Source organism: Schistocerca piceifrons, chromosome 4 (assembly GCF_021461385.2).
Source record: "Schistocerca piceifrons isolate TAMUIC-IGC-003096 chromosome 4, iqSchPice1.1, whole genome shotgun sequence".
Classification (NCBI taxonomy): Eukaryota; Metazoa; Arthropoda; class Insecta; order Orthoptera; family Acrididae; genus Schistocerca; species Schistocerca piceifrons.
Window position 1 is genome coordinate 654,238,231 of NC_060141.1, and position 27,122 is coordinate 654,265,352.

Here is a 27,122-nt window from a genome sequence, read left to right on the forward strand (position 1 = left end):
CGAAGGCAAAAAGAACACCACATTATCTGCAGAGATATAATAAATGTTTTGAAAGGGTCACCTGCTTCCATTAGTTATACGTCCTGTTAACCAACGATAATAATATGAGACTGTGTTAGAGAAAGGATTCGAGCAGGAAAGAGAGCCTATTACGCATACTTCACAGTTACACAAGAGGTCTCTGATTACATGAACAATCAAGTTAGATGTGTACTATTCCTTTGTGCGACTAGTTGTTACATATGGGTCAGAAATGTGGATGTTGATTGAAGGTTGGTACAACCATGAAATACAAGAGCTTATACAGGAGAAAGATGTAGTGAAATTTATTAAATCTCGAAGAATACGCTGCTTAGGCCAAAGGGAGAGGACAACATATGACACGATGACCAAGCTTATAATGAAATGTAGACTGTTTTCCACCAGAAGGAAGGGCCAACCTAGAGCTAGATTACTGGACAATGTGTTGGCTGACCACAGCAAGAGGAAATCCGAAGATGGAAGGGAATGCAGAGAACAGAGCTGTATGGAGGAAGATTGTTAAGGGGGCCAGGACCCAGTAAGGGCCGTTGTGCCAAAGAAGAAGAAGAAGTATGGGCTCCGTACCAAATAGGACTGATAGAGTAAATAGAGAGGACCCAAAAAGAATGGCATATTTCGATTACAGGTTCATCTTGTAAGCACAGATGTGTCACAGAGATGATCAATCAACTCCAGTGGCAAACACTGGAAGAGAGGCATTCTGCATCAAGGTATGGTTTATTGTTAAAGTTCAGAGAGTGTACAGTCCTAAAAGAATCAACAAATTTATTGCTTCCTGTTATGTATATTTCGCAAAAAGAGCATGAAAATAGGTGGACTCAAGCCCGAATGGAGGCTTACCAGCGATCGTTCTTTCCACGAACTAATCGTGACTAGAACACTACACACCGCAAAGTGGCTTGCGGAGCATAGATCTGTATGCAGATTCAGATGGAAATTGGAACGGAATAAAAATTGTTATTTCTGAAACTGTGCAAGATTTTTCGCACTTTGCAAGGAGAAAAAATCTTCAAGCTAAATACGTTGTCAGTATTAGTTACTAAAATGCATGGTGCCTGCATATTCACAGTGTTGACAAACACTTTTCGGTTAAGCAGCACTTGATAATGATGATAGTTCGATAGTAATACTACACTTTTCAAGCTCCAAGGAGCTTCAAATTAAAAATTTCGGCGTCAAAACTGTATGCAAACTTGTTAAAATACACGCAGCTCACTTCTTGGCACAACTTAAGCAAATTCGATCTTTGTATCATGCATTAGCCCCCATGAACCGTCGATCTTGCCGTTGGTGGAGAGGCTTGCGTGCCTCAGCGATACAGATAGCCGTACCGTATGTGCAACCACAACGGAGGGGTGACTGTCGAGAGGCCAGACAAACATGTGGTTCCTGAAGAGGGACAGTAGTTGTAAGGGCAACAGTCTGGCCTTGTAACAACAACCGAAACGGCCTTTCTGTGCTGGTAACGCGAAAGGCTGAAAGCAAGGGGAAACAATGCATGATTTTTCCCAAGAGCATGAAACTCTACTGTATGGTTAAATGATGATGGCGTCCTCTTGTGTAAAACATCTCGGAGGTAAAATAGTCCCCCCATGCGAATCTCCCGGCGGGGACTACTCTGGAGGAACAAAACTGGCGTTCTGCAGATCGTAGCGTGGAATGTCAGAGCCCTTATCAGGCAGGTAGGTTCGAAAATCTAAAAAGGGAAATGTATAGGTTAAAATTAGATATAAAGGGAATTAGTGAAATTCGGTGGCAGGAGGAACACGACTTCTGGTCAGGTGAGTAAAGGGCTATAAATACGAAACCAAATATGGGTAAGGCAGGAGTAGGTTTATTAATGAATTAAAAAATAGGAGCGCGGGTAAGCTACTGCGAACAGCGTACAGAACGCATCATTGTAGCCAAGATAGACACAAGCCCACGCCTACCACAGTAGTATAAGTATATATGCCAAAAAGCCCCGCAGTACACCCTTGGTCTAGGGGTAGAGTCTTTGATTCATAATCAAAACGTCTTTGGTCCCGGGTTCGATCCCAGCCACTGCCTAAATTTTGATAAATAATCAGCATTGGCGGCCGAAGACTTCCGGCATAAGAAGTCAGCCTCATTCTGCCAACGGCCTTGTCAAAGAGGGCGAAGGAGCGGATAGTGGTTCAGGGCATTCTCTTGTCCTAGGGGTGGGAAATTGCCCCTAAAGGCGGAAGAATCAGCAATGATCAACGACATGAGGATGCAGAAGGCAATGGAAACCACTGCATTAACGACACATAACGTGTATCCACAGGACATGTGGCCTGTAATTGAAGAAGTGTCGTGATGATCTCTCCATTGACAAAAGATTCCGGAATAGTCCCCCATTCGGATCTCCGGGAGGGGACTGCCAAGGGGGAGGTTACCATGAGAAAAAGATTGAATAATCTACGAAAGGATAACGTTCTACGAGTCGGGGCGTGGAATGTCAGAAGCTTGAACGTGGTAGGGAAACTAGAAAATCTGAAAAGCGAAATGCAAAGGCTCAATCTAGATATAGTAGGGGTCAGTGAAGTGAAGTGGAAGGAAGACAAGGATTTCTGGTCAGATGAGTATCGGGTAATATCAACAACAGCATAAAATGGTATAACAGGTGTAGGATTCGTTATGAATAGGAAGGTAGGGCAGAGGGTGTGTTACTGTGAACAGTTCAGTGACCGGGTTGTTCTAATCAGAATCGACAGCAGACCAACACCGACAACGATAGTTCAGGTATACATGCCGACGTCGCAAGCTGAAGATGAACAGATAGAGAAAGTGTATGAGGATATTGATGGGGTAATGCAGTATGTAAAGGGGGACGAAAATCTAATAGTCATGGGCGACTGGAATGCAGTTGTAGGGGAAGGAGTAGAAGAAAAGGTTACAGGAGAATATGGGCTTGGGACAAGGAATGAAAGAGGAGAAAGACTAATTGATTCTGTAACAAGTTTCAGCTAGTAATAGCGAATACCCTGTTCAAGAATCACAAGAGGAGGAGCTATACTTGGAAAAGCCCGGGAGATACGGGAAGATTTCAATTAGATTACATCATGGTCAGACAGAGATTCCGAAATCAGATACTGGATTGTAAGGCGTATCCAGGAGCAGATATAGACTCAGATCACAATATAGTAGTGATGAAGAGTAGGCTGAAATTCAAGACATTAGTCAGGAAGAATCAATAGGCAAAGAAGTGGGATACGGAAGTACTAAGGAATGACGAGATACGTTTGAAGTTCTCTAACGCTATAGATACAGCAATAAGGAATAGCGCAGTAGGCAGTACAGTTGAAGAGGAATGGACATCTCTAAAAAGGGCCATCACAGAAGTTGGAAAGGAAAACATAAGTACAAAGAAGGTAGCTGCGAAGAAACCATGGGTAACAGAAGAAATACTTCAGTTGATTGATGAAAGGAGGAAGTACAAACATGTTCCGGGAAAATCAGGAATACGGAAATACAAGTCGCTGAGGAATGAAATAAATAGGAAGTGCAGGGAAGCTAAGACGAAATGGCTGCAGGAAATATGTGAAGACATCGAAAAAGATATGATTGTCGGAAGGACAGACTCAGCATACAGGAAAGTCAAAACAACCTTTGGTGACATTAAAAGCAACGGTGGTAACATTAAGAGTGCAACGGGAATTCCACTGTTAAATGCAGAGGAGAGAGCAGATAGGTGGAAAGAATATATTGAAAGCCTCTATGAGGGTGAAGATTTGTCTGATGTGATAGACGAAGAAACAGGAGTCGATTTAGAAGAGATAGGGGATCCAGTATTAGAATCGGAATTTAAAAGAGCTTTGGAGGACTTACGGTCAAATAAGGCAGAAGGGATAGATAACATTCCATCAGAATTTCTAAAATCATTGGGGGAAGTGGCAACAAAACGACTATTCACGTTGGTGTGTAGAATATATGAGTCTGGCGATATACCATCTGACTTTCGGAAAAGCATCATCCACACAATTCCGAAGACGGCAAGAGCTGACAAGTGCGAGAATTATCGCACAATCAGCTTAACAGCTCATGCATCGAAGCAGCTTACAAGAATAATATACAGAAGAATGGGAAAGAAAATTGAGAATGCGCTAGGTGACGATCAGTTTGGCTTTAGGAAAAGTAAAGGGACGAGAGAGGCAATTCTGACATTACGACTAATAATGGAAGCAAGGCTAAAGAAAAATCAAGATACTTTCATAGGATTTGTCGATCCGGAAAAAGCGTTAGACAATATAAAATGGTGCAAGCTGTTCGAGATTCTGAAAAAAGTAGGGGTAAGCTATAGGGAGAGACGGGTCATATACAATATGTGCAACAACCAAGAGGGAATAATAAGAGTGGACGATCAAGAACGAAGTGCTCGTATTAAGAAGGGCGTAAGACAAGGCTGTAGCCTTTCGCTCCTACTCTTCAAACTGTACATCGAGGAAGCAGTGATGAAAATAAAAGAAAGGTTCAGGAGTGGAATTAAAATATAAGGTGAAAGGATATCAATGATACGATTCGCTGATGACATTGCTATCCTGAGTGAAAGTGAAGAAGAATTAAATGATCTGCTGAAAGGAATGAACACTCTAATGAGTACACAGTATGGTTTGAGAGTAAATCGGAGAAAGACGAAGGTAATGAGAAGTAGTAGAAATGAGAACAGCGAGAAACTTAACATCAGGATTGATGGTCACGAAGTCAATGAAGTTAAGGAATTCTGCTACCTAGGCAGTAAAATAACCAATGACGGACGGAGCAAGGAGGACATCAAAAGCAGACTAGCTATGGCAAAAAAGGCATTTCTGGCCAAGAGAAGTCTACTAATATCAAATACCAGCCTTAATTTGAGGAAGAAATTTCTGAGGATGTACGTCTGGAGTACAGCATTGTATGGTAGTGAAACATGGACTGTGGGAAAACCGGAACAGAAGAGAATCGAAGCATTTGAGATGTGGTGCTATAGACGAATGTTGAAAATTAGGTGGACTGATAAGGTAAGGAATAAGGAGGTTCTACGCAGAATCGGAGAGGAAAGGAATATGTGGAAAACACTGATAAGGAGAAGGGACAGGATGATAGGACATCTGCTAAGGCATGAGGGAATGACTTCCATGGTACTAGAGGGAGCTGTAGAGGGCAAAAACTGTAGAGGAAGACAGAGATTGGAATACGTCAAGCAAATAATTGAGGACGTAGGTTGCAAGTGCTACTCTGAAATGAAGAGGTTAGCACAGGAAAGGAATTCGTGGCGGGCCGCATCAAACCAGTCAGTAGACTGATGACCAAAAAAAAGAAAAACTCCACAGATGACGAAGAGATTGAAGATATGTATGACTAGATAAAAGAAATTATTCAGATAGTGAAGGGAGAAGAAAATTTAACAATCATTGGGGACTGGAATTCGACGGTAGCGAAAGGATGAGAAGGAAAAGTAGTAGGTGAATATGGACTGGGGTAAGGAACGAAAGAGGAAGTCGCCTGGTAGAATTTTGTACAGAGCATAACTTAATCATAGCTAAAGTTTGGTTTAAGAATCATGAAAGAAGGTTACGTACGTGGAAGAGGGCTGTAGACACTGGAAAGTTTCAGATAGATTATATAATGGTAAGAAAGAGATTTAGGAACCAGGTTTTAAATTGTAAGATATTTCCAGGGCAAATGTGGACTCTGACCACAATCTATTGGTTATGAACTGTCTATAAAAAATGAAGAAACTGCAAAAAGGCGGGAATTTAAGAAAGTGGGACCTGGATAAACTGACTAAACCAGAGGTTGTGAGGTTGTAGAGAGTTTCAGAGAGAGCATTAGGGAGCGATTGACAAGAACGGGAAAGAAATACAACAGAAGAATGGGTAGTTTTGAGAGATGAAATAGTGAAGGCAGCAGAGGATCAAGTCGGTAAAAAGACGAGTGTTAGTATAAATCCTTGGGTAACAAAAGAGATATTGAATGTAATTGATGAAAGGAGAAAATATAAAAATGCAGTAAATGAAGCAAGCGAAAAGGAATACAAAGGTCTCAAAAACGAGGTTAGCAGGAAGTGCAAAATGGCTAAGCGGGATGGCAGGAGGACAAATGTAAGAATGTAGAAGCATATATCGCTACGGGTAATATAGATACTGCCTACAGGAAAATTAAAGTGACTTTTGGAGAAAAGAGAACCATCTGTATGAATATCACGAACTCAGATGGAAAACCAGTCCTAAGCAAAGAAGGGAAAGCAGAAAGATGGGAGGAGTATTTAGAGCGTCTACACAAGGGCGATGTACTTGAGGGCAATATTATGGAAGTGGAAGAGGACGTACATGGCACTGGGAGTAGACAACAATCAATTAGAACTACTTATAGCCTTGGGTGAGCCAGTCACGACAAAACTCTTGCCGGGCGCTGCGGCCGAGTGGTTCTAGGCTCTTCAGTCTGGAGCCACGCTGCTGCTACGATCGCAGGTTCGAGTCCTGCCTCGGGCATGGATGTGTGTGATGTCCTTAGGTTAGTTAGGTTTAAGTAGTTTTAAGTCTAGGCGACTGATGACCTCCGACGTTAAGTGCCATTTGATTTGAACAAAACATTTGGTGAACAAGGTGTACGAGACAGGCGAAATACCCTCAGACTTCAAGAAGCATATAATAATCCCAGTTCCAAAGATAGCAGGTGCTGACAGGTGGGAAAATTACCGAACTATGAGTTTAATAAGTCACTATTTGAAGATACTAACACGGATTCTTTACAGACGAATTGAAAAACTGGGAGAAGCCGAGCTCGGGGAAGATCATTTGGATTCCGTAGGAATTTTGGAACACGCGAGGCAATACTAACCATACGACTTTTATTAGAAGGTAGGTTAAGGAAAGGCAAACCCACGTTTCTAACATTTGTAGACTTAGAGAAAGCTTTTGACAATTATGTTTTGACAATTTTGACTGGAATACTCTCTTTCAGATTCTGAAGGTGGTAGGAGTGAAATACAGGGAGTGAAAGGCCTTTTACAATTTGTACAGAAACCAAATGGCAGTTATAAGAGTCGAGGGGCACGAAAGAAAAGCAGTGATTAGAAGGAAGTGAGACAGGATTGTAGCCTTCCCGGCGTTATTCAATCTGTATATTGAGCAAGCAGTAAAAGACACAAAAGAAAAACTTGGAGTAGGAATTAAAACCAAAGAAGAAGAAATAAAAACTTTTAGGTTTACCGACGACATTGTAATTCTGTGAGAGACAGCAAAGGACCTGGAAGAGCAGTTGAACGGAATGGACAGTGTCTTGAAAGGAGGATATAAGATGAACACCAAGAAAATCATAACGAGGATAATAGAATGTAGTCGAATTAGGTGATCAGGTGATGCTGAGGGAATTAGATTAGGGAATGGGACACTTAAAGTAGTAAATGAGTTTTGCTATCTGGGAAGCAAAGAAACTGATGATCGTCGAAGTAGAGAGGATATAAAAAGGAGACTGACTATGGCAAGGAAAGTGTTTATGAAGAAGAAAAATTTGTTAACATCGAGTATAAATTTAAGTGTCAGGAGGTCCTTTCTGAAAATATTTGTGCGGAGTGTAGCTACATATGGAAATGAATCATGGACGATAAATAGTTTACACAAGAAGAGAATAGAAGCTTTCGAAACGTGGTGCTACAGAAGAATGCTGAAGATTAGTTGGGTAGATTACGTCTCTAATGAGGAGGTACTGAATGGAATTGGGGAGAAGAGGAATTTGTGGCACAGCGTGACTAGAAGAATGGATCAGCTGGTAGGTCAGGTTCTGAAGCATCAAGGGATCACCAATTTAATATTGGAAGGAAGCGTGGAGGGTAAAAATCGTAGAGGGAAACAAAGAAATGAATACACTAAGCAGTCAGAAGGATGTGGGTTGCAGTAGTTACTCGGAGATGAAGAAGCTTGCACAGGACAGAGTATCTTGGAGGGCTGCATCAAACCAGTCTCTGGACTGAAAACCACAACAACAACACCATGTATTAAATTCATTTAGATCACTGCTGCAACTCTGCCTTACAGCCCCAAGTACACAGAGAATTAGCAAAATGAACAAAGACAACATTCCAAAAAGTAGTTTACCATACAACTTCTAATGCATTTAGCACAGCAGTATTATCAGAATGTCTACTCCTAGTACACGACAAAATTTTGTCATCTTTCACTGTCATACAGTGGATAACTGTAGTCCCTCTGTAATATATATTAGGGAAATATTGAACATAGCTTATGGATGTTGTGTGCACAAATGTGTGATTGAAGTTAATGATGAGTCGGCACAGTAGATGAAATAGATATGGAAATATCTGTCGATGATTATCATACATGTTATTAGGTTTAGAGAATAATAGTCAATGGAGAATGTTGGTCAGTGCTCAATGATGGTCAGTGGTCAATGATGATAACAGAATAATGATGGTGATCAATGATCAGTTATGGTCTGTGGTCAAAGGTCTGTGGTTAGCAACGATGATCATTGGTCAATTACAGTCAATGATCAATATTGCCAGTGGTCAATGATGATCAGTGGTCAGGGTTGATGATGATTGGTCAGTGATGATGAGTGATCAATGATAATCAGAGAATACTGTACCAGACATATCTAGTATTCGTTCAAAATGTTCTCAATGTGGGCTCGAACGGATGAAGTTGGAGGAAGGAAATAAGGAACATTAGCGCTCCGTGTCTCATCGACTACAAAGTCATTAGAGATGGGGCACAATCTCGGACTGTATCATCAGCTGTGCCCTTTCAGAGCAACCATCCCGGCATTTTCCTGGAACTGTTTAGGGAAATCGCAGTATACCTGCATTTGGATGACAGCGTGGAATTGAATCGTCATCCTCCAAAATACCGAGAGAGATGGTGCAGTGTTAACAAACTGGACTCGCATTCTGGAGGACGATAGGTCAAGTCTACATCCAGCCATCCAGATTTAGGATTTCAAGATTTCGTTAAGTCGCTTCAGGCGAATGCTGTGATGTTTCCTTTATAAAGGCATGACCGATTTCCTTCCCCATTTTTGAACTTGTGTTCCATCTCTCATTATCTTGATGCCAACGAGAAGTTAAATCCTAATCATTCTTCCTTCCTTCCTCCCAAATACAAGTATAGTGTGCTAACCCCTGCGCCACATCTCTCAGTAGGTTGAAGTCGACTCAGAAACAGTAGCCGGCCGGAGTGGCCGTGCGGTTCTAGGCGCTACAGTCTGAAGCCGAGCGACCGCTACGGTCGCAGGTTCGAATCCTGCGTCGGGCATGGATGTGTGTGATGTCCTTAGGTTAGTTAGATTTAATTAGCTCTAAGTTCTAGGCGACTGATGACCTGAGACGTTCAGTCGCTTAGTGCTCAGAGCCATTTGAACCATCAGAAGCAGTCTTATATATTTAAGACACATAATGTGAGCGATCTTGCCTGTTTTTGCGAGTAAGTGAGTATACCTGTTTGAAGCCATACTACAAATCACAATTAATTGCTCGTTGTATTGCTCCTACCTACTTGATTACACAACATCAAGCTAAATCCTACATTGCATTACGTAGTTGTTGAATGAAACTGTATTTTCAGGGTAATGGTATTCTCCCCATCATTGCCCTAATAGTACCCACTTGCTTTGTGTTTCAGTTGGTTAGAAAGTAAATAAGAACTATGATGCTAGGTAACTGGAATCCAGAAGGCAATGATCAATGGCAATCAATGACCACTGACTATCATTCTCCATTGACCAACCCAGCGGTGATCACTGACCACTGATAATCATCTTTGACCCCTGCTCATCGCTGGTCACTGACCATAATTGACCAATGATCATCATCACTGACCATAGATTTTTATCATTGATCACTGATCATCATTGGCCACTGTCTGTCATTGGGCCGGCCGTTGTGGCCGAGCTGTTCTAGGCACTACAGTCTGGAACCGAGCGACCGCTACGGTCGCAGGTTCGAATCCTGCCTCGGGCATGGATGTGTGTGATGTCCTTAGGTTAGATAGGTTTAAGTAGTTCTAATTTCTAGGGGACTGAGGACCTCAGAAGTTAAGTCTCATAGTGCTCAGAGCCATTTGAAACATTTTGTCTGTCATTGGCCATTGACCTTTATCATTGCCCACTGATCTTCATTAACCACTGATACTTTGACCACTGATTGTCATTGACCACTGGCCATCATTCTACACTGACCATCATTCTTTCCACCTAATAATATGCAGGATAAAAATGGTAACATATTTCCACATCTTCTTCATCTACTGCACTGTCTCATCATTAATTTTCATGACATGTAAGCCACAACATCAAAAAATTAGGTTCAACATGTCAATAGCTGTCAAATCAACGTCTCTCTGATTTATACATCACAATAAATTTCCTATCTCTGTAATGCTTCCTTTGATGAGGAAAAAGTGTTGAGATACATACTCATACTACAGAGAAAATATAGCTTTCCTCCGAGTAACAGTGGAAGATGACAGCGTTTTGCAGCATGCTAGTGGTAGGCATTCTGATCATATGTGACACGACTGTCTCACATAGCTATGTGACATTGTTTCATTCTTACCACTATTTCATAGTTATTATTTTGTGAGTTCTGGACTACTGCACTACTGGCTTGGCCTCAGGGTCCTGCTGTCGGCAGAAGGCAGTCAGTGAATCTTTAGGAGAGGCGGCGCAGTGCTGCCATAGCCATTCCTAGAGAATAATTGAGCTAGTTTTTTTTGTTTTTTCTGTATGGACATTAAGGACCGAGACACTGTGGCACCACCCAGCCAGCATGACAACGACATTTGAGTTAATCCAAAATTTTGGATACGCAATCTAATTGAGTCCCCTTACCAACATTCTTGGGGTGAAGGTCCTGACCAGTCGAGGAAACATTACTCCAGGCTGGTACCAACCTCGTGCCCGTTGAAGAACATTTTGTATGCCAGAGTTGGAAGTTTCTGCTGCGTTCCCCAGTCTTTAGCGAAGTAATCGATATTCTCATCCAGCTCATCGGCAACAGCATCGAATCATCCCCTCCTTGTAGAGTTTTTTGAAAGCAGAGAGTGGGGGACTGCGAACTTAGATTCTGGGCGTTCGTCTCCAGGTCGTCGTTGGGTGGGAGTTATCTCCATCCACGGTCTGGTGTTGATTATTACACGTTAGCTGTACTGGAGACCAGCCAGCAAATTGTGGTAGCATGATCTATATTCCTGGCACCTCGTCACTTACTGTCTGTGCTACACAAATTGTGTAATTGCATTTGGTTATCATTTGTGGCGTGTTGTTGTATCGTTAACTTTGATTTCACGAGCTGCCCAGATAAGCAGATCTTGGGCTTGCTCCATACTGTCTTACACACTTTTGGTATCTCCGCACAGTGGAAGAGTCATTTTGTAAACTGATCTGAGTTTTAGAGAACTTTGGTTCAAATGGCTCTTAGCGCCATGTGACTTAACGTCTGAGGTCGTCAGTCCCCTAGAACTTAGAACTACTTAAACCTAACTAACCTAAAGACATCACAGACATCCATGCCCGAGGCAGGATTCGAACCTGCGACCGTAGCGGTCGCGTGGTTCCAGACTGTAGCGTCTAGAACCGCTTGGCCACTCTGGCCAGCAGAACTTTGGTCTCTGTTAATTTTACTGTGATTTATGTCAATCATTAGAGCAAATAAATAACTGTTAATCTCATTCCTGACGTTCTCGCCGTCCTACTACTTTTCCATGGTCAGGCGACCCACAAATAACAAATATAACTTGGTGCACACTCAAGTTGTTTTTCTCACTGTGGATGTGTCTGTGGTGGGTACAGAGGAAAACTCAGCGATAAGTTATATTAAGAATTCAAAGAAAGGAAAGAGCATTGCGTTCACTCTTGTGTGTGTGTGTGTGTGTGTGTGTGTGTGTGTGTGTGTGGAGTGTGTGTGTGTTTGTGTGGATTTCTAATGGACCAAACTGATGAGGTCATCGGTCCCTAGACTTCCACACTACTGAAACTATCTTAAACTAACGTATGCTAAGAAAAACAAATACGCACCCATGCCCGAGGGAAGCCTGGAACCTCCGGCGAGAGGGGCCGCGCAATCCGTGTTATGGCGCCTCTAACCGCGCGGCCACTCCACGCGGCGCATTCACTTCTCCCTTGTTTTGTACTGAGCATTGCACTTACGCTCCTTGAGTTAGATCTGCGACCCACTAGAAGCAGCTTTCACAGATTGATATGTCATATGGTTTCAAGATGTACGGTGAACTGCTTTTTGCGAGAAGTCATTGTTTACTTTGCTAATTATTCGTATAAGTTAGGCTGTAAGTTTGATCTGCAGTGGTGCTCTAGATGAATTTAATGCTGTCAGTAAGAGATCCATAAGTATTTTAGACAATTTATCTGCGGAAATATTTCATCCGAATGTACACTGTGCATGGAAAGTGTGGTAGCAAGATTTAACTTACAGTTTTAGAAAGAAGTGTTAGACGTGAGAGTAACATTGATAATTTGCAATATACTTTAAGATGTAAGATCTGCAGAAGGCATGGATATAGTGTTGAGGCACTTAATTTGATGGGACACAGAGAAGTTTTTGTGTGCTTGTTTAGTATTTTAGCTAACATGTACTTTCTGCATTTATAACCGTGATTACGTTAGCTTCGATCTTTTAAGCCAAACTTCAGATATCAACTCTTTATTATTTGTGACTGTAGAAGCGGTATTGGAGGTGGCATTGGAGACAGTAAATCCTCTACCTTACAGCTTCGTTAAATGTGGTATGGAGGGAAATGTTGTCAGCATATTGCTCTCTCGGCCGTTTTGCAGACTTTTCAGACTGCGGAGCCGCTATTACTCCGTCAAGTAACTCGTCAATTGGCATGAGAATTTGTATGGCAGCCATTTACACTGACCACTAAGCCGAGGAGGCAGATGTTACAAATTCACAATCACGTTTGATGTGAGCATTGTTCTTTTTGCATTGATGATGCATTTTTGCAGATATTTTAGACTTGAAAAGAATATTGTGACATTTTACAAGCATCACAGATGTGAAAAGTAATTAATTTGAGAATGTTTTACCATTACAGTCATCTCTTGGAAAACACGATCAACAGGAGCATAAAAGCAGCAGTTGATTTTATTTTGCGTTCTGAGGTTTTCCAGATTATTATATAAAGTATACCTTGTCTTCAGCCACTGTGTGTTACTAAGTAGTTAATTTAAGTGGAAACACAAATTTTGGTTTCTAACTGTTTATAGAGAATAAGATACACACTCATTCCAACAGTCCTTATAAATAGTATATGGTACCCAATGAAATTTATGGAAGTGACCTCAATCAGTTCATCTCCTGGTGCAACCAATAGCTCCTCAAGATCAACCCCTCCAAAACCCAGGCATTACCATCCTGTCCAGTTAACTAGCACACTAAAATGTCTTGGACTAACACTCGACCAGAAACTAACGTGGAAACCTCACCTTATAACCACTCTACAGAAAGCCCACAATAGACTAAAATCACTAACAGGCCGAACTTGGCGATTAAACCCCTCCAGTATTCTCCACATCTACAAAATCCCGATCTGGCCCATCCTCTGCTACGAAAATATTGCATGGATCTCCACCCCAACGAACTTCTATAAAGCACTCAAAATTCTCAGTGCTGTGCACTCTACTCTGTTTACCTTCCCCCACCTGAATCCTCCACCACCTCATCAAATTCACATCCATCCTCACCCTAATCGAACACCTCCGCATCTCCTATACTGTCCGCAAACTAGATTTCAATCATCATATTGTATCCCGCCTCATCACCAACTCTGGTATGCTGCCACACCTTCATAAACGCATCACTCTGTTCCTACATGTACACACATCCCTTTTCCTATCCCAACTTCAACCAACTTCCTCTCCCAGACAATGAGATCTGCCCTGATATTTATCCCTCCTACCAATTTTATCTCTTCCCCACATATAACATTCCACATCAAGGCTCCACTTCCGCTCTCTCTCCATCCACACCTATTCCTGTCCTACTGCAACCACTGTCCTACCCACACGACACACTTCTCCCCAACCTCTGTCTTCCCCATCGACTGTATTTCCCACTATCCACCTAAGCTAATACGTCTCATCTCCATAGTTCTCCTTTGCATCCATATCCCTCAACCCTATGGAACATACTCTACCTTCCGGCAATACTTCTAACCCTAGTGCATGTCCCTCAGATTTTCAATGAATTCGCAGTGCTTCAGTGTTCCTATCAGATGAATTTCACTCTACTGCGATGTGTTTTTAAAATGTTTATATTTTCGTTTTTTAACTTCTGTCTTTGAGTTTTGCGCTAAAACAGAAAACAACCCAAATATTGTTTGTATATTCTCACTATAAATTTTTTAATTCACTTGGCTGAAGAGCAGAGAGCTGTACCGCTGACAGCCCACTCCCCACCCATGCTTGGCGATGGGGATGAAATAACAACAACAAAAATTATGGAGGTGACTGGAGAGCCAATCAATAAACGATTTTTTGAAGCCAGTAAAGAAAACACAGTTTACAACATTTTCGTTATTTTGTGCAATTCGTTATTTTGTGCAATGGCTAAAACACTAGCTTCTGATTGGAGGAGACGGGAGAGAGTGTGTGTTTGTGTGTGTGGGGAGGGGGGGGGGGGTGGTAAGCGGTAAGCGGGTGGGTGTAAATTTATCACCCACTGCTGTCTTTTTTTGAATTTCACACCAATTGTCGAATTTCCCACATTCCTCTCTTGATGACATAATCAAAAAGAGTGGTTTGGCGTGTGATGTCTCTAGTGAGGCCGGCCGTTGTGGCCGAGCGGTTCTAGGCGCTTCAGTCCGGAATCGAGCTGCTGCTGCGGTCGCAGCGGTCGCAGGCTCGACTCCTGCCTCGGGCATGGATGTGTGTGATGTCCTCAGGTTAGTTAGGTTTAAGTAGTTCTAAGTCTAGGGGACTGGTGACCTCAGATATTAAGTCCCATAGTGCTTAGAGCCATTTTTTTTTCCTTGAGTGTGACAGCATCAGGAAAGGGGTGTGGCTTATGACATCATTGAAAGGTCGATAACCTCTCCTCAAGAACAACGGCATAGGTCAGCTGATGTCACAAATGTATACAAAATGGGGGCCAGAACTAGGTCAAGGTCATTGACCTATGTCAAAAATGTAGAAAAGTGACCTGCAACTGATGCACCTATACTACTTAGTAGCAAATTGCTACTGCAGCTAGTCGCCCGAAATCGCTGTGAACAGAGTCAACCTAAGCTGATGTGTAGAACGTCGGAAGGTGGAGTAATGGTGGGACGGCTTACCTCAGGGGAACAGCTCACAGGTCAACTCGCCGGCGGAGGTACTGATGGCCACGTAACTCCACTATGACCGCGAGTAAATGAGACAACAATGAGACAGAACACGGGATTTTGGTGGTTTTACAGAGTCGCCGTTTCAATGTTTCCGATGGGCTAGTGAGCCAATCTGGCTTCAGTACCAACACAAGCGAGGGGTGACCTGAAAGAATCGCCCCCAGCTCTTCCCGTGTCTAAACCAATGGCGAGGAGCCCTTACAGTTAGCAAGATGTGGCCAAGTTGTGTCGAGGGCAACGAGGGTATATTGTGTACAGGGCTCTAGGCACCAGAGAGTAGAGTGTCCCTCCACCCAACGGCCAAAATTTTCGCTCTGTTTACCGCTGTGAGTCTTACGAGGCAGCTTCCCTTCCCTTATTTGCACCATAACCATTTGCTCCAATAAACGCCCTATTATTGCCACACTACATCCAACCATAGTAGTAATTGGGACGATCCTAGTTGCGTAACTAGCTGTTCTGGCAATTTACAAGTAACAAATTTAGTTAGCCGATTAATTTCAATATTTAAGCAATGACTTTTCAGAGAGAGAGGACAGCAGCTGCTCTTTCGCACCGAATCAGAAAAGAAGTGCTACAAGTTGGGCCGAACAAGTCCGTCGGCGTATTTCTGTCCTCGCACCCGTCGCCACGAAGGATCTCAAACAGAACAAGCACAAGCAATACATAAACATGGACAGACATAAAGTCTGGAACATTTCACTACTTTTCAAACGTAGATTTCATATTTCTACTGTTATGATAGGAATTTAATGTTTCTTTTTACATATAAAAGCAATTTATGTATCACTATTAATGCCACTGTAAGTTCCAAGTACTGAAGCAAATGTATGGGCATTGAATGTAATGGCTTTCACTCACGAAACCCACAGATTCTGGCATACTGTAGAAAATGACTTCCTTATCTGACTGTTTTCTCTTTTCTTTTCTACAGCTTGACCATTACTGCGTCGTGTCCCATGAACCTGCAGTATTTTCCCATGGACAGGCAACTGTGTCATATTGAAATCGAGAGTTGTAAGTACCACATAAGTTCATTTACTGTAATAATCAACACTTATTGCAAACTACATTCTTAAAATACTCTTTTAACTTGCAAATTAGCATTTCTCTAACAAAACACTGTGTGCTTAATCAGTCACTTCATAGTCTTTATTTAATATGTCCAAGTTCTTATTTTCCAGAACATAACCTATTAAAAGTATATTAACTCGTGCCTTTTGATTAATGTAACAGTAGTTCTTTGCAGTTAAGGTTGCTGTTACGAGATGGCTGTATATTTAAAATGTATTTGTAAATATTGTAGCGTAATATCTTCCCTGTTGTGTATACTGTACATTTTGTGTTTCATTTTTTTTAATTAATTTCGGTCTCCTTCTCAAAAACAGCACTAAACGTCGTGCCCGGGGAAGGGAGACATTGTTCTGTATAACAATACAAAACAAAACAACAAATAGAGTCTCTTTGCAAAAAAAAGTTATACATACTGCTGCACAGTTGTTTGTGGCGCACTACGCACAGCAAGACTCTGTCAGACAAGTACTAGAGAAACAAAAGCAGTTAACTGTATGTATATCCGGGAAAACAAGCCGAAACTTGCCAAGGATGAGCAGTCAAAACAGAGCAACAGGCAGTACTGACTGAACCTGCATTGTGCATCTAATGACCAAGTGGCACCGCTGCTGACCGGTGTGTAGGCGAGGCCGCCACCCGCACCGCTGCCGCAGCACCACGGCACCACCGCACCACGCACCAAGCACCACGCACCACGCCCCCGCCACGCCCCCACACGCTCCGACCAGCCCCGCATGTCCGCCTACGCCGCTTCTCAGCTTCTAGGCCCTCGGAAACGCTCGCTTCCGTTTCCAGCTGTTTGTCTTCTTTTTTTCTCCCTTACTTTCTAAGCCTATTTATTTACTAATAAAACGACGCGGTAAAAAAAGAGATCGCTTCTTCTGTGCCTTTGACCATCCAGAATTCAAATCTCAGCCCCCTCCCCTTTCCTCAACAAATAAATAAAATGCCGCTCCCTAATAAACGCCATCCTAGTTTTATTCACTCCAGCATGAGCGAGGGCAGGGCAAACGCTAGTGGCGACCCTGGGTGAAGAGCTTCCGCCAATCGTCTAGTCGCGTGCCATACTGCGCTTCTCGTTTTTCGTAGTTGCCAACCCACTTGCATGCGTCACAGTTGTTCACTGATTCGAGACTCGTACACAGGTATGCTCAGACAGTTTCTGATAAAGAAACGTAACGTAGAAGAATACAAATAAATGGCCTCGTCAGATAACTCCTTTCCGTAGCAACGAGGCCTAGGTCGACGGCAGGTAATAATGGACGCAGTTTCGAAATGAGCACTGCCTGCCTGAAAATATCTGTGTACGACTTTCCAGAATTTTTCTTCCCACGCTTTCGCCATACCAGAGTTATAAACGCCTTAGCTGGGCTGTGCCTTGACTTCTGTTTTCTTCTTTCTTTACTTTCTTCTTTTAGTTTTCTTCCCATTTCTTTGTAGCAAGTACGGTAGCGATCACAAATTTTTATTTCAAAATAATGGTTAAACATAATGTTTTTTAATCGTAACATTATTTTAATTCATTTAGCGAAATTTATTTATTTTTCATCATCAGGAATGTTATCCCTTTTTTTTAAATATATTATTGAAAATGAAAGCTACTATATAAAACTGTTTATAGTTCCCCGTCTCTTTTTTCTTTTTACTCACAGTTGGATACACAATGCGTGATATTCGATACAAATGGAAGGACGGGAATAGATCAGTAGGTATCTCCACGGAGGTGCAACTGCCTCAGTTCCGCGTCCTCGGGCATATACAGAGGGAGACCGAAGTTAACCTGACCACAGGTAGAGTTCGCTAGTTCTGCTGCGCTGTCGGTGCGGGAATTGACGCCTGCTTCGCCGCCGCAGCTTCGCCCCTTCCTAAACGATCAAATCTCACGGGCGGAAGTCGTCTGCGGCGCTCAACACGGAATAAAAAGAAAAAGCAAAAAATAAAAACTTGCGTCCCTTCCCGCACCCGACAGCACTCATCTCAATACGTGTTGCGCACGTCCTCGCCCTTGTACAGCTGAGGACACTGCCAAATGTTTGTGTGTAAGATTTGTGTGTGCGCGCTTGTGTGCATGTGTAATATACACGTACTGGAGTGGTGGCGCGTGCGGGGCCTGAACAGCCGCCTCGGAGGCTGGAGGTCCGGTTCTGCTCCTCCGGGGCGCGAGCCTTCGGTCCCCGCACGCGCGCGTGAAAGAGAGCGCATAACGTGTTACGTGCTTTGTGTCAAGAGGGTTGCACCACACTCTCCCTGTTTCTTCCCAGTTGGGTATACAATGAGGGACATCCGCTATAAATGGAACGAGGGGCCAAACTCTGTGGGCGTCTCGAATGAGGTGTCCTTGCCGCAATTCAAAGTATTGGGACATCGCCAGAGGGCTATGGAAATTAGTCTCACCACAGGTATTGTCTCGAGTCGCTAGCCAGTTGCTCGTAGCCGGACCTGCCGCGCTGCCACGGACAGCAGGTACAGTGCGAGCCGCTGCCGCCGTTGCCCCATTCGCCACCCGCCGACCGCTTCGCCCCTAGCCATGCCCCCCCCCCCCCCCCCCACCAATGCCTGATCCCCACACTCACCCGCTGCCCTGCCTAGTAGCTGCAGCCTAACCTCTGGAAACTGATTTCAGGAGCCAGTAAGCAAAGCGACTCTTCCCATACGTCTGCGTTGATCACTACTTTTTGAGAAGTCAAGCCACGTTCACTAACATTATTCTATAACACCGTGGATCAGCTATCTTACCACATGACAAATATAAAAGAAGGAATCGAAAATAAAAATCGTTGCAAGAGCGTCCTTACAAACGCCATACAAAAGATGGTTATCTACTGACTTGCCCACGGTTCGCCAGCATAATACATGGTTCTCTAATTCGCGAGTCACACAGTTCGGTTTTCAACTTAAGCACTTATTCAGTAGCGACAAATCAGTTCGAAAATTCTTCTGAGAAACGAGAGTGTCAGGTTTTACCCCATAGCAAGCAGTTAATACTGAAACTAGACGTTGCTGCCATTTATCGTGGTTGGGACTCTACGAGCCATCCAGAATGTGAGGTTTCGTCCAGGTCAAGATACAAGTCGAGGGGCATGAAAGGGAAGCAGTGGTTGGGAAGGGAGTGAGACAGGGTTGTAGCCTCTCCCCGATGTTATTCAATCTGTATGTTGAGCAAGGAGTAAAGGAAACAAAAGAAATATTTGGAGTAGGTATTAAAATCCAGGGAGAAGAAATAAAAACTTTGAGGTTCGCCGATGACATTGAAATTCTGTCAGAGACAGCAAAGGACTTGGAAGAGCAGTTGAACGGAATGGACAGTGTCTTGAAAGGAGGCTATATGATGAACATCAACAAAAGCAAAACGAGGATAGTGGAATGTAGTCGAATTAAGTCGGGTGATGCTGAGGGAATTAGATTAGGAAATGAGACACTTAAAGTAGTAAAGGAGTTTTGCTATTTGGGGAGCAAAATAACTGATGATGGTCCAAGTAGAGAGGATATAAAATCTAGACTGGCAAACACAAGGAAAGCGTTTCTGAAGAAGAGAAATTTCTTAACATCGAGTATAGATTTAAGTGTGAGGAAGTCATTTCTGAAAGTCTTTGTATGGAGCGTAGCCATGTATGGAAGTGAAACATGGACGATAAATAGTTTGGAAGAGAAGAGAATAGCAGCTTTCGAAATGTGATGCTACAGAAGAATGTTCAAGATTATGTGGGTAGATCACGTAACTAATGAGGAGGTATTGAATAGGATTGGGGAGAAGAGAAGTTTGTGACACAACTTGACTAGAAGAAGGGATCGGTTGGTAGGACATGTTCTGAGGCATCAAGGGATGACAAATTTAGCACTGGAGGGCAGCGTGGAGGGTAAAAATCGTTGAGGGAGACCAAGAGATGAATACACTAAGCAGATTCAGAAGGATGTGGGTGCAGTAGGTACTGGGAGGTGAAGGAGCTTGCACAGGATAGAGTAGCATGGAGAGCTGCATCAAACCAGTCTCAGGACTGAAGACCACAACAACAACAACAACACAAGATACAAAATGAAACACTAACTTCGTTCCCGGGTGCACAAGACTATTTCTTCGCCTTCGTTAAGGGAGGTAGGACGTTAAACAGGCCGACGTGGAGCAGGAGAGGCACCACAGGACATTTTAGTTTCCAGTGTCTATACTTTTACAAATAAATTCATAAAACTTTGTCAGCATGACCAGGAAGGATTCAGAATTCACACTCATAGCAGTGGAAGTTCTAAGACATAGCGAAGTAATTTTTTTTACTTGCGAAATTTCGTCATTTTTTTCACTTACTAATGGCGGCATTTGTTGCCATAGGTACACTTTTCTTCATAAGTAAGAGAGATTCTTCGATGAATTTTGCACAGCATACAAACCATACTTAAAGGTGTATGAAACTCTAGAATTTTCCAAATCTATTAAAAACTGTGGTAAAAACTGAGGTGATTAACTATAAAATTTGTGTTTTTTCTAAACATGAAGTTTAAAATATAAAAGTTCATTTGTTTTTTCATAAATTAAATAAATTCTAGAGTTTCATACACCTGTGATTATGCTATGTATGCTGTACAAAATTCATCGAAGAATCTCTCTAACGTATGAAGAAAAGTGTACCTGTAGCAACAAATGCAGCCATTAGTAAGTGAAAAAATGATGAAATTTCACACGCAAAAAAATTTATTTTGTTATGTTTTCGAACTTTCACTGCAATGAGTGTGAATCCAGAATCCTTCCTGGTGAGGCCGACAAAGTTTGATGAATTTATTTGTAAAAGTATAGACATTGGAAATTAAAATGTCCTGTTATGCCTCTCCTGCTCCAACTCGGCCCGTTTGACGTCCTACCCCCCTTAAGTGATTGTGTACCACTGTAAGTGACTTTAATACAAGATACGTAACGTGTCAGCATGAACTGCATATTCCTCTATCAAACTAGCGACACAGTAACTACTGAGAAAGAATTTGCAGCAACCAGTCACTATATTTTAATATTTACGCTCTTTCCCTCTATTGCTTTCGGTTAACTTTGTCCTAAGGAGGGAGAAAACAGTAAAATAAATGGGAGCCCAAATGTTTCCCCTCAACACTCGCTTCTTTATACTGTTTTAGAGTGTGCCGTGTGCGTCCGTTAAATCCTAATCTTCTTCCTTCTGAGTTTGGCTACAGAAGTCTTAGCAGAACACACTATAAACACATCTTTTTCCTCTTATGGGCATTAAGTTGCAGCATAACAACATGTACAAAATTTGTTTATTGTATAGTCTGCTAAGATTGCCGTAGTTATAGCCATAAGAAGGCAGTAGATACCATGGGCAGACTGATGCCGTGTTGACTCACTTCCAGAAGGAATTCGATGTACGTAGTTCCATATTGTAGCCTAGTGATTAAAATACGAGTGTAACGAATGTCAGACCACTTTTGTGACTGGACTGAAGATTAATTATATTAGTTGATATTCCTGAGACGTCTTGCGTCTCACCTTTATCTCCGATAATGGTATTGGCCACAACAACGAATTAAAATTTGTATCAGGACCAGGATTCGAACACAGGTCCCCTGCTTATTAGGCAGACGTGCTATTCAGTACACAACACTGGCACTAAGGTACTACAGCCACAGGGACTACCGTATTTCGCTCATCGACACAAATTCCAGCTTGTGCCTCAGCCCATCACTATTCCCGTTCTACACTCGAATCAGTATTGCCATGCTTCTCCGACACTGAAATAGCACCTTAGCAATACCATCAATTTATGATTAATATGCTTGATAGGTTCCCGGGATTTACGCCTATGATTAATATAGCAACTATGCCTGAGATACAGGCAAGATTAACCCTATTTCGCTCACGGATAAACTGCTAATCCAGTAACAGAGAGCCTTGGCAATACTGATCCAACATTTAAAGGGAAATAGTAATGGGCTGGAGCGTGAGATGTAATTTGTGTCGGTGAGGGAAACATACTAGGGTAGTCTGTTCAGATGTGATATCTCTAGCGCCATTGTGGTGTAGATGTAACGCATATCGGGTTTGTCGAGTAAGCAAGAGACCAGGGTTCAAATTCTGGCACTGGTATAAATTTTAATTCATTGCTTTGGCCTACATCTTTATTATGGATTGAACATTTCTTAGCGAACAGTACACTATTTCTCTACAGTTCCACTTTCGAAAGCAAAAGAATGTTATAGGACTATCACTTTTCTCAGTATATATAAATACGATTGACCTAGTGGACAACACAGGAATTCCCATAAGGTTTTCTCAGATGGTATTGTTATATACAGATAAGTCGAAATACTAGAAAATTGTAGCGAGATACAGGAAGATCTGCAGAGGATGGGCGCCTGCTCAAATGAATAGTAGTTCACACTCACCATAAACAGATGTATCTAATTGCACATAAAAGGGCAGAAATATCTGTTACTGTAAGATTACATGATTGAAGAACTATTACTGGAAGGAGTGACATTAATTAAATGTCTGGAAATATGCGTAAGGAACGATTTAAAATGGGTGGACGACATAAAAATCATGCCAGGTATGGCAGAAGCCAGACTGAGATTCACTAGAAGAATCCACCCACGGATGACGTACCTTGCAAAACCCTCGTACAGCCAATACTTGAACACTGTTTGTCAGTCTGGGATCTGCATCATATAGAAAATACTGAGGTTCCAAATAGAAGTAGCGCGTTTTGTCATAGGTTCACTTAGCAAGCGTGGAAGCGCCACGGAGATGCTCATGCAACTCCAGTGGAAGACACTACGAGAGAGGCGTTGTGAATCATCCCTCTTACGCATATCTTGCGTAAAGACTGTCCACGTAAAATCAGAGATTCGAGCTGACACGGAGACATACTAACAACCGTACTTTCTGCGGACTGGAACAGGAAAGGAAAGAAGTGATAGTAGCACACAAATGTACTGTCCGCCGCACACCAAAACGTGTCTTTCGGAGTTAATTTGTAGACCCAGATGAAGAAGCAGCGAGTATTGAGAACAAACCTCTATGACAAACTTAAATATGCCCTTCCCGCAGATGAGTGTGAAAACTCTCCAGAAAATGACTTTGAAGAGCTAAATAATGACTGATTGTTGCAAATCCTCTGTCACTACTACACGCTACAGTCACGGTGATCCGTAATCCATTATGAAACAAATCAAATCCTGTAATATTTTGTAGGCATTCGCCTATTTACGTAATCGTCAAGGTGACATGGAAGTGCGCTTAACCCAAGCTGTCTGCTGCAAACCGAAGTGTTGTCTTTGGCTACAAACGTATCTGTGATCGGGAGCAGCTAAATACGCACCCTGTCAGTAGGCATAAACAAGTTAAGGCCTGTCTATGTTTCAAAATTGATGTCATCACTTATTAGTGATACAGATATTTTTCGAATCCCAATTTCTCGACAGAGATGACAGAATCCAAGCGCATTTGGACCCGAGTCTAGAAAACTGCTGATGTAAACTTCATTCCGTGTAACAAAGGAATTGCAACAAGGAAACTGGCGTATTTAAAACTCTGTGATAAATGTTTTATGATAATGGTGTTAGTTAATATCGTCTTATCAGTAAATCTAACAAGTAAATCTACCCAAGGGATACACTTCGATTTTGACCAGCTTTCAATATGTTGTAATCTAGAGCAGGGGTCTCGAAACTTTTTAGTCCGCGGGCCACATTGACTCCGCCACGAAGTAATAAGGGCCAAGATTTACCTAGTGCGATTAAAGCACCCTAGCACTGCATGGTCACCGTAATGTAAGGCTAAAGGAAAGATGAAATCGCTAAAATCTAAGGTTGTGGGAATAGCTAACACTGAAACGAACTACGATTTTTACTTAATTACATAATTTTGATTGGTGGACGTACCTGACCGAAATTATGGCGTATTTTATTCTGGCGAATTTCACCGACAAAAAAGTATGTCACTGCACATTCTTTCACGAAAGCGTCCCGCAAAGTTAACGAAATCTCAAAATCATTGTTAGCAACACTATTACTGCAAGACGTAGAGGTAGAGAATGTCAACGCATTGTTATTTCAAGCGGCGCAACAATAAGTTCGGTTATGTAGTCTTGTAGCGAGTAGCAGAGCCGGAGCATATATTTGGTAGTTCTGTTGCGCGATTGTGTCCGACAATGTCGCAGTGTATTGGTCGCGATAGGCCTCGAGACTCAAGTGTTGGCAGTATAGGTACCACCTCAAATATATGGCGGGCCGGATACCGGGGATGTCGGGCCAGATAACGCGGGCCGGTTTGCCGACCCTCGCGGGCCGGTTTCGGCCCCTGGGCCGTAGTTTGGAGACCCCTGATCTAGAGCAAAATAAGAAACACATTTTTTTAAATTGTGTCCATCTGCCGTTAAGGGGGTGAAACACCCCCTTGGAATATCAATGAGCATTCTGAATTTTTTTGACCAGAACAATTACGTGCTGCCTCATTATTGTACAGGTGTACAACAATGTTACAGAAATAATGTAGAAAAAATTTCAGATATAACATAATTAAATGTGAAAAGGTTACAGCTTGCAAAAAAATTGCACCAAATGTGAAAAGAAAACATAAATACAGCACAAGATATAAAGTATTCAATAAAATTAAAAGAAAGTGTATAGAGACCAATAACGAAGACTATATTTATCTGGGAAAGACTTAAAAATTCCAACATGACAACTGGCATTGAAGTGGACACAAATCGCGCGAGCTAGAGTGAAACAGAGAAATTTCTAGCTTATTTCTGACAAATGCGGCATTGGAATACCACTTCTTCATATATGATAGAATTTGGTATTAACGAAGCTGTGCTTTTGCTATTACTCAAAAGTCGAAACGATAAAACAAATAGTGGGGAAAGAGGATTTCGGAAAATAACTTTTTCGGCAGATCTGGGTGTATCGTTGCAACGTACATTAAAAACCATAGAACTTTTATTTGAATTTTTTTATATCTGTTACCGTTACCGTGAGCAATATGTATGAGACAGGCTAAATACCCTCAGACTTCGAGAAGAATATAATAATTTTAATCCCAAAGAAAGCAGGTGTTGACAGATGTGATAATTACCGAACTATAAGTTTAATAAGCCACGGCTGCAAAATACTAACACACATTCTTTAAAGACGAATGTAAAAACTGGTAGAAGCCGACTTCGGGGAAGATTAGTTTGGATTCCGTAGAAATGTTGGAACACGTGAGGCAATACTGACCCTACGACTATCTTAGACAATATATTAAGGAAAGGCACCCCTACATTTCTAGCATTTGTAGACTTAGAATAAGCTTTTGACAATGCTGACTGGAACACTCTCTTTCAAATTCTGAAGGTGACAAGGGGTAAAATACAGGGAGCGAAAGGCTATTTACAATTTGTACAGAAACCAGATGGCACTTATACGAATCGAGGGGCATGAAAGGGAAGCAGTGGTTGGGAAGGGAGTGAGACAGGGTTGTAGCCTCTCCCCGATGTTATTCAATCTGTATATTGAGCAAGCAGTAAAGGAAACAAAAGAAAAATTCGGAGTAGGAATTAAAATCCAGGGAGAAGAAATAAAAACTTTGAGGTTCGCCGATGACACTGCAATTCTGCCAGGGACAGCAAAGGACCTGAAAGAGCAGCTGAATGGAATGGACATATGATGAACATCAACAAAAGCAAAACGCGGATAATGGAATGCAGTCGAAATAAATCGGGTGATGCTGAGGGAACAAGATTAGGAAATGAGACGCTTAAAATAGTAAATGAGTTTTGCTATTTGGGGAGCAAAATAACTCGTGATGGTCGAAGTAGAGAGGATATAAAATGTAGACTCGCAATCGCAAGGAAAGCGTTTCTGAAGAAGAGAAATTTCTTAACATCGAGTATAGATTTAAGTGTCAGGAAGTCGTTTCTGAAAGTCTTTGTATGGAGTGTAGCCATGTATGGAAGTGAAACATGGACGATAAATAGTTTGGACAAGAAGAGAATAGAAGCTTTCGAAATGTAGTGCTACAGAAGAATGTTGAAGATTAGGTGGGTAGATCACGTAACTAATGAGGAGGTATTGAATAGGATTGGAGAGAAGAGAAGTTTGTCGCACAACTTGACTAGAAGAAGGGATCGGTTGGTAGGACATGTTCTGATGCATCAAGGGATCACAAATTTAGCATTGGAGGTCAGCGTGGAGAGTAAGAATCGTAGAGAGAGACCAAGAGATGAATACACTAAACGGATTCAGAAGGATGTAGGTTGCAGTAGGTACTGGGAGACGAAGAAGCTTGCACAGGATAGAGTAGCATGGACAGCTACATCAAACCAGTCTCTGGACTGAAGACCACAACAACAACAACAACAACAACAACAACAAACACCGTTTCAAAGGTATTCATTCAGAAATATTAAACTCAGTTTCTTTCAAGGGAGAGGGGATGGTTGTTCTAGCCCCCTAACGGATGTAGGGGCCCGTATAAAAAAATATGGTCTCTTATTTTGCTTTATACTACAACATATTCAAAGCCGATCAAAATGGAAGTTTATCCCGTAGTTTCGTTTACTCACAAGTTACACACGTGTTTTCGTCTGCGATAAGTTCTCTCTCTCTTTTCTTTGTCAACGTATTCGCACCACTTTAAAGTCTCGTTCATCTCAGTCGAGGTAAATACATGTAACAGCACGAATAAGG

The 27,122-nt window shown here is 42.1% G+C and overlaps 1 protein-coding gene across 3 annotated transcripts in view; it reads left to right on the forward strand.

Moving 5' to 3' along the window:
- LOC124796245 (gamma-aminobutyric acid receptor subunit beta) overlaps window positions 1-27,122 on the forward strand; it is a 621,538-nt gene that overhangs the window by 489,537 nt on the left and 104,879 nt on the right. For 2 of the 3 annotated variants that reach the window (XM_047260339.1, XM_047260341.1), the window contains exons 5-6: window positions 16,315-16,397; window positions 18,716-18,853. In XM_047260339.1, coding sequence (XP_047116295.1) covers window positions 16,315-16,397; window positions 18,716-18,853 — 221 coding nt within the window. Of the gene's footprint in view, window positions 1-16,314; window positions 16,398-18,106; window positions 18,245-18,715; window positions 18,854-27,122 lie in introns of all 3 variants that reach the window. The other variant, XM_047260340.1, reaches the window with a different exon arrangement.